The sequence below is a fragment of the Prunus dulcis genome, chromosome 1 (assembly GCF_902201215.1).
Source record: "Prunus dulcis chromosome 1, ALMONDv2, whole genome shotgun sequence".
NCBI lineage: Eukaryota > Viridiplantae > Streptophyta > Magnoliopsida > Rosales > Rosaceae > Prunus > Prunus dulcis.
In genome coordinates this window covers 11,996,057-12,004,679 of record NC_047650.1, presented here as the reverse complement: position 1 = coordinate 12,004,679, position 8,623 = coordinate 11,996,057, and the positions used below count along the sequence as shown (strand labels likewise).

Below are 8,623 nucleotides of genomic sequence, written 5' to 3'. Positions count from 1 at the left end.
ATTTTGTTAATAGATATGCCACATGAGATGAAGTGTATATGTTCTCTCATTTAAATGCGATGAAGTGTATATGGTCTCTCTTCTGTTAGCATTTGGTATTTAGCATTGAATTTGGAATTTGTGCATGAGATAATAGAATTTTGCTTATGCTGCTGCTGCCTAAGAATGAGGCTTCCTGCAATGAAATTGTGAAATCAATTGTTGAATAACCTGATGTTGTTGCTGCTGCCTGCATAAGGATGAAGCTTCCTTGGATTGCACTCGAGTCTCTACAAAGGGAAGCAGCAGAGGTGGCGATAGTTGGGACCCATGTATTAAATTACAAAAACACCTATGTCCTGTCATAAAAAATAACGAAGTTTTGGAATGAGTCGATAGTTGGGAGCAAAGTAGGTCACCATACTATGGTCAAGGGGGAATGTGGTCCATTTTAATTTTGGAGGACAAAATGAGATTTGACCGTAGTTTCAAAGGGCATTAGTGTAAATAAGCCTAAAAAATAAGTGAAAAACAAGACAAAACTTAATAATTTACCAATTCTGGCATATCTTGTTCATTCCCAATTTGGTCTTCATTGTTTGGCGTCCTGCAATAAAAAGATAACAAACAAAGGATTAATAAGATGGTAACAATGGTTAGAAAAAATATCAATTAATTAAAAACAGGACAAAACCCAACGATTTTTGTTCCATTTTTGTCCCTCCGTCTCTCTCTCTCTCTCTCTCTCTTTTTCCAACTGGAATAGAGAAACCGAAAGGTTAAAAGGCGGTAAACTAGAAGCACAAAAAACTTTGTATTAAAAAAAGAAACAGAAAAACTTGTTCCCGATCACGGATTCTAACAAAATCCTTAGGATTCTGCCACGTGTCCATCCAATAAAATCAGTGTCCAAATCCGAACTCCCAACTTCAACAAACCTCTCACTCAGTCAGCACTCAGATTCTATCATTCTGGGAGAGAAAGAGAGCGATTGAAGAAGCAGGCGCTACCTGGATCACCAAGAAGAACAAGCCATAAGCAGCTATGCATCCGATAAATGCGATAATGGTGACTCGGATGCTGACGCGGAACTCGGGCCTCGGATCGGAGGTTGGCAGCATACCCTTCGGATCGGTCTGGTGGTTCGTTTACGCGGGGCTCTCGTGCTTCTTCGTCCTCTTCGCCGGTATAATGTCCGGCCTAACCCTAGGACTCATGTCGCTCGGCCTCGTCGACCTTGAGATTTTACAGCGCAGTGGCTCTCCCACCGAGAAAAAACAAGCAGGTTCGTTTCCGTTTCGGTTCAATTTTGGTTTCGTCTCGCTCGTAAATCGACGACTTATCGGAGTTATTGACAAATTTGTGTGTTTTTGTGCTCAGCTCTTATATTGCCGGTGGTTCAGAAGCAGCATCAGCTGCTCGTTACTTTGCTTCTGTGTAATGCGGCTGCTATGGAAGTAAGTAATTTGATCAATTGCAGTCTCTCTGTTTCTCAATGCCATTGTTCTTGGATTGGATTTGGTTTTGTGATAATGAAATTGATTCTTGATACCAGAATCTGCTAAATGTGTCTGATTGAAAATGAAAAGGTTCAAGATTCAATATGAGTAGTATTCTTATTAATGCCAGCTTTTAACTTTGGTATTTGCAATCTGCAGGCTCTTCCTATATATTTGGATAAACTTTTCAATCAGTATGTTGCTATCATCCTCTCCGTGACTTTTGTCCTGTTTTTTGGAGAGGTATGCTGTTTTTTCCGAATTTTTTGATGATTTAGCACTTTGGTTTTAACCTTTATACTCACGCATGATGGGTTTGAATTGGAATTTGGTTTGCTGGTTTCCTTTATTCTTCCAGGTTATTCCACAAGCAATATGCACTAGATATGGACTCGCTGTTGGTTCCAACTTTGTATGTCTTGTACGAGTTTTGATGGTTCTTTGCTATCCAATTGCTTATCCAATTGGCAAGGTATATTTTCAGGTGGATAGTTGATATTTTCATGAATTTGATATGATACCTGCTTTCAATGTTGGTTTTGTAATGTCATCGCTACTCAGTTAATTGTATATGTGGAGGAGTTTTTATTGCTTAATGTTTATGCTTGCTCTGGTATGATCCTCACTTTACATAGTCAGGAATCCTGAATTTCGATGAAACAGTACTCCTACAACTCCACTATCTTTGCGTGTATATTTGATTAATAAGGACAGGAAACAGAGAAAGGGATACTTGTTTTACATGTTCATCCAAATGATGTAATTGTTTGATCCACCTGAAGAAATTTTTTTCATCTCATCTCGTTTCTCCTTGTAATGGTTAAATAAAACTAGTTTGTCATGCAAGCTCTGATGTATATTAGTTCTCATATAATCTGAAAATGGCCTAGCCAAAGGAAACAAAAACAAAAGAACATAATTTAATGTGCACCAGAAATTGAAAGTTTCTCTTTGATATAACCTTGCCATTCAAATAACGAATTATTGATGACGCTGTTTGATTTGACTTCGACTTGTTGACACCAAGAAGTTTATGTGTTCCAGATCTTGGACTGTGTTCTGGGACATAATGAAGCATTATTTAGGCGAGCGCAGTTGAAAGCTCTTGTCTCCATCCACAGCCAGGAGGTAAAGTGAATATCTTCAGAATCAATATGTTATCAGTTGGGTAAAATTATCTGACTATGAAACATATGATAACATTTTTACTTGTTTTCTCTTCTTAAAAATTCCAATATGTTATTATCACATATAGGAGGGGAAGGGTGGTGAACTTACACACGATGAGACAACGATAATTAGTGGAGCACTGGATTTAACTGAAAAGGTACACATTATAATGGAACTCACATGTTATTTTAGAGGCTTAACTGTTGCAGTTTTCTTTTTTTGCAATTTCTAGTAATGTAGCCATCCAATGTATCAAAAAGGAAGCCATTCTTGTTTATTAAACTTCTAATTTAAGTTGAAAATGTCAAAATATATAGAAAAAATTAATTGTACTCTTTCTTTTGAGGTGGAATAATCAAGCAATACTTTTCATCTCATTTTCATTTTAAAAGGTGTCTGAATTCTCTTAATCTTAATTTGAGTTAGAGAAATTAGTAGCAGCTTTAGGGTGACAAGTTGTGATATTAAATTATTCATATTACTTCAGCATGAAATTGTTTCCTCTTAGAAGCTTACTTTGTATTTATTTTTCCTATTTCATTTTTGCTTTTAAGTGATATAAATCTTGATACACTTTCTATCATGTAAACCCAACTTATTTATTTATTTATTTATCAACAGACTGCCGAGGAGGCAATGACGCCTATTGAGTCAACCTTCTCCTTAGATGTCAATTCAAAGTTGGACTGGTAAGCTCCACTCCTGAATAAGTCGCATTTTCCCTTCTCAGTTAATTGTCTCATTGGTTTCTGTAAGAATCAAATGGGATTATGCAGCTGACATCCTTTTGCATGTATCATGATCGTGATCTAAAATAAGCATAGTGTAACAAATGAGAATTAGGATTCAACCTGTAAACTTGGGAGACAATGTTAATGATGCTCTGGCTCTATTATCTTTCAGAAAGACAACCCATCAACCATTGCTATGTTCAATTTGTCATCTTCTACTAGTAAATTCTACTTAAGATAATCAATAAGTATCCTTTCATATACAACATGCTAGACATGTGATTTGATTGTCTTTCTGTTAGGTTTATTAACTGCTCTATCTATTTGTTTTGCAAGTTTATTTGCAGCTGAAATTGTACAACGAATAGTGTAACTATATTTCTGTTCTTTTCAAATTGATTACTCAGGGAAGCAATGGGGAAAGTTCTTGCTCGGGGACATAGTCGAGTTCCTGTCTATTCTGGGAATTCAAGGAATATTATTGGACTTCTGCTGGTGGGTGTTAGAACTTAAAATCTTTGGAGTTTCATATTATGATTGTAAACTCACTAAATCTGTGATCTGTAATTCTCGTGTTTTTATCCCCTTATTCTCTTTTGTTTGGGGATTAGGTGAAAAGTCTTCTCACTGTACGACCTGAAACAGAGACCCCAGTCAGTGCTGTTTCCATCCGAAGAATTCCACGGTGTGCTTCAACTTCTTTAAATATGCTAATGTTTTTTCAATTTCTTCAATTCCAGTACTGAGTACGGAATATTCAGTTCTTATGTGTGGGTCGTATTCCCAGAGTTCCTGCAGATATGCCACTATATGATATATTGAATGAGTTTCAAAAGGGCAGCAGTCATATGGCTGCTGTGGTGAAGTCTAAAGGGAAAAGTAAGGCTCTTCCACCGATTGATGCAGAGAAAGAAGACAACAGAGTCAGTGACACGGACTCCCAACTGACTACTCCTTTGCTATCCAAGCAGGATGGAAAGCCAGACAGTGTCATTGTTGACATACCCAGGGTACCAAGATCCCCTCATAGCAATAGGGAAACTTTTGCATCCCATGGTGACGGAGCTACTAATGGATTTCCCCAGTTGTCAGAGGATATCGAGGATGGTGAAGTTATTGGTATCATCACCCTGGAAGATGTATTCGAAGAACTCCTGCAGGTAAAGTACATGCAATTAATATTATCTTCCTTTCAGTTGATGAAAATTGTTCAATTGGCAGCAGACTTTATACTATAGTGATGACTTTGTTGACAAATGCAGGAGGAGATTGTGGATGAAACTGATGAATATGTTGATGTACATAAAAGGTATCACAAAGTGGCAACTGTAAATATTTGGTTGATGTTATGTATGAGAGTTGCACGAAAGCGGATTGATCTTCTTCTTCTTTGCAGGATACGTGTTGCCGCAGCTGCAGCTGCTTCATCAGTGGCACGGGCTCCATCAGTTCGGAGGATAACTGCGCACAAAGGACCCGTGAGTGAACAGAATGATTTACCCATTTTCAATCTGTTATTTTCATTTGTCAGCATAGTGACATAAATTGAGGGGGTGGGGAGGGGGGGCATCAATCAAGCAACATTTATGTTTATAATCCTCATTCAAGCAACATTTATGTTTATAATTCAACTTTGCATGCGGGATGGGTTTTTTTGGCCTTTCTAAATATAATTGCATATCATTCAAGTTTCTCAAAAGTAAAAATCCTTACTTTGACTATACTAGCCTCTCTGCACGCGCTTCCACACTTGCGAGAGACTTTTTTTAAAAAATTTTAAATTTATGTTAGAATTAAAAAAGATAATGGGTAGTTGCGTTCCATAAAAATAGGATCCATTATCTGATTTTTTCTTTTAATTTTAATTTTTTAAATGTGAAAAAGGGTGAATTTACCATATTATCCTCGTTTAATTAATAATTTCAATTCTTAATATTTGCATTAACCAAGGGCATTTTCTGGTATTTTGAATGTTTTATCATTCTCTGCCTTTTGCTTTATATGTATATATGACATGGTGTTGCAGTTGATTCCATAAGGAAGTATAGAGAATGAAACACTTACATAATATGAGATATCGATAGCCACCTCATTCAGGTCATCACAGTAATGCATGCCTACTTTGGAGCATTATTCCTTTTACTTAACTTAATGATTGATACGGATAGACTGATATGACAAGTAAATTTCCTGATTATAATTCCACTTCGTGACTGGCTTGTATCCTCGTTCAAATGTTTGGTTTGCTTATTCTGAACACCTAACTTTGATGATGGCTTCAAATGATGGGGCTGGGCTGCTGTTTTGCTGTTAAACTTTTTGTCAGTTTTTTCGATACTTAAGTTACATCTAGTGGTCGAAGCTAACTAATGTATAATCTTGTTGTGATGATGGCCTCGGCAGGCTAAAGTAAGCAAGGACTAGCCCCAAAGATATTGGCTGGTGATTTGTCCTCCACAAGGCTGCAAGGAGCTTCTGGTGAACCACTTCTTCGAAATAAGAGATGATTCATCGAGTTGATTTGTCATATCCTGAACCCGTTGCTCCCCAGGGAAGTGGTTTTGACTTCAATCTACCAAAAAGTTTTTCTGATCTTTTTTTTTTTTTTTTCGATGGTGAGGGAGAGGCGGGGTTCTAACATAGATGGATAGGATATGATTTTATGTTCGTTAGCTCATTGAGCTTGTTAATTTAAACTCTTTTTTGGTTAATATTATATGTTAGGTTCGAGCTGCCTCTTAGGTTGGCTCTACTTTTTGTTTTGTAAAAAACAGTATCTGGATTCGCAAATAAGTTATGTTTTCCAAGAGTTCACAGTATTTTTCCTTTCTACTTACTAATTCACTGAAATATTGAAATGTGAGGGTTACAATTGTTTATACCCGGAATAAATGACCTATGACCTCCGAACACGTGGACAGGATCGTTATTGATCATGGATGGCTTTCGGCATGATGCCTATCGATCGGTTTCCTTTTCTTTCATTACTCTACCGGACACTTGTCATGCTCACAAACCGCTTCTACAGTCCCACATCGGAAATATGAGCATAGTGCACGCCTCCCAAGGCCTACATAAGAAGACCCCTATCCTCAAAAGGAAGAGGGAGAAACCAACGGTACGCTACCGCTTGATCTGTCAGCTAATATTACTAAAATCGTACTTACTAAAGCATCAGAGAGCCTTCGGCCGGTACCACACCGGTACCCCAACTAAGTTGGCGAAATACGTGCTGAATCACTTTTTCGCATCAACAGTTTGGCGCCGTCTGTGGGAAGACCAGAAAAATCCACAACCCACTATCCCCAAAACACATGGGGACCACCTCAGTACCCACGTTCCTATCGGAAGAAGGGGTACCGTTCGGAAGGCAGATCGGAGCTAGCCCAGCGCTACCCCCATGCACTCCCTTCGGAAACGTCCCCGCAACCCAAACAACCGCCGAAGCCGAGCTGGTAGTCCAAATCGCGTCCCTACGGAAGGACATGGCGAGGCTTCAGGAACACAACCACCTTCTTTCGTCCAAAGTGGACGAAACCCAGTAGCTGCTCCACCTGCACACGCAGAAAATCCAGACAACTCACTCTTCCCAGAGCTTGCAGACCCCCCGTAGGAAGAAGAAACACGAAAAGGTAGCGAGGGCAACGCCCGCACCTTCCAAACCTTTGGTAGTTTCGACACCCAGGGATCAACCACACATCCCAAAGAAGGTCTACTCCGATTGCCGACATCGGATTAACGATCGGGAGGCAGAGAGACGAAGGTCTCCGATCAGGATTAACGCTCGACTAAGGGACTCACGGATGAACGTCCTAGGAAGCAAGTCGCCTATTCGGAGGGTCAAAGGGCTGGACTCTACAGAGGAGTCGGAATCCGAATACATCCCTTCCAAGACGCAAGTTTCCACCTACCGTTAGGCAACGCCTTCTCGGTACTCGGAGGTTAATTCATTAAGCCCACGAAGACGCTCGGAACATTATGGTTCCGAGGAAATCCCAAGTCGAGACCCTGTTGTCCGACTCCTTTTTCAGAAAGTCCAGAAAATGAAAAATGACAAAGCTCGCTCCCAAGAACCGGAATGGGGGAAGCTTCGGCCCGGACCATTCACCAGGCGCATCCGGCGTTCTCGGCAGGATAGGGAAGTGCAGCAACTGCGTATACCGTTTTATACGGGAACAGAAGACCCCTTAACACACCTTCACTCATTTCAGTCCGCCATTGGATGCAAGGGCCTGAGCGATGAAGGGCAGTGCCTGCTATTCCCGTCTTCCCTTATCGAAGCAGCCCTGAACTGGTTCTACCGGTTGGAGCCGGAAACGGTAGATTCCTTCGACGAGCTGAAGCAAATTTTTCTCAATCACTTCATGATCCAAACGGACCGTCTTTACTCTGCCGATGATCTGTACACGATTCGGCAACGAGAGGACGAACCGTTGAGAGAATACGCGGCACGCTTCAGTCACGAATACTCAAGGTGTCCGAAAACAGATGATAGGGCAGCTTACGGCGCCTTCAAGAGTGGCCTTCGGTCCTCGCATTTTCGATACCTAGTACACAGCAGCAACTGGCGCACGTACGACGAACTGATGAAGCAGGCAGCAGACCACGCCAAAGCCGAATACTTCAACTCGAAACCAGGGGTTTCGGCACGCCGAGAGGATACCGAACCAAGTGCTTATCCGGCAAAAGCGCCATCCTACGAGAGGGTCGACCCATATTCGGCAGGTCATAAGAGGAAAGACAACTGTGCCGATCGAAGAGATCTCCCGAAGAAGGGAAAAGGGAGGTATGGTCGCAACGACAACCGAGCGCCCCTGCCGAATCGTGACCACAGCAACGAAGTCTTTACCCTATTGAACACTACCTACGAGGCCGTTCTGATGAACGAACAAGAAATAATACCAAAGCCGAATCTGCGAAGACCCAATCGGCAAGACAACCACGATACCGGTAAATTCTGCCGATACCATCAGCACAACAGCCATAATACGGAAGACTGTATAAGCCTCAGAAAGATTGTCGAACGATTGATCAGAGAAGGGAAGCTAAATCAGTATATCGCCCGGCAGCCACCGGCGCCGGCGCCGAGCCTAACTCGGCAGATAAACATGATAAGCACTATCAGCGGTGGCCCCACCATCGCGGGAATGAGCAACCGTTCGATGAAGCAATACGTACGCGCCGCATAATTTCCTCAGGTATTTCGGCGTAGAAGTGAATCGGCACCATGAAATACCAAAAGTT

The 8,623-nt window shown here is 41.0% G+C and overlaps 1 protein-coding gene across 1 annotated transcript; it reads left to right on the top strand.

Moving 5' to 3' along the window:
• Positions 1-898: 898 nt before the first annotated feature.
• On the top strand, positions 899-6,211 carry LOC117615230 (DUF21 domain-containing protein At4g14240). Its single transcript, XM_034344276.1, has 13 exons — positions 899-1,264; positions 1,360-1,436; positions 1,638-1,721; positions 1,837-1,950; positions 2,523-2,606; positions 2,734-2,805; positions 3,270-3,337; positions 3,787-3,874; positions 3,991-4,064; positions 4,167-4,539; positions 4,642-4,688; positions 4,776-4,857; positions 5,783-6,211. Exons 1-13 carry the CDS (start codon positions 1,024-1,026, stop codon positions 5,801-5,803), a joined length of 1,425 nt encoding a protein of 474 aa, XP_034200167.1. The 5' UTR covers positions 899-1,023; the 3' UTR covers positions 5,804-6,211.
• The last annotated feature ends 2,412 nt before the right edge of the window (positions 6,212-8,623 follow it).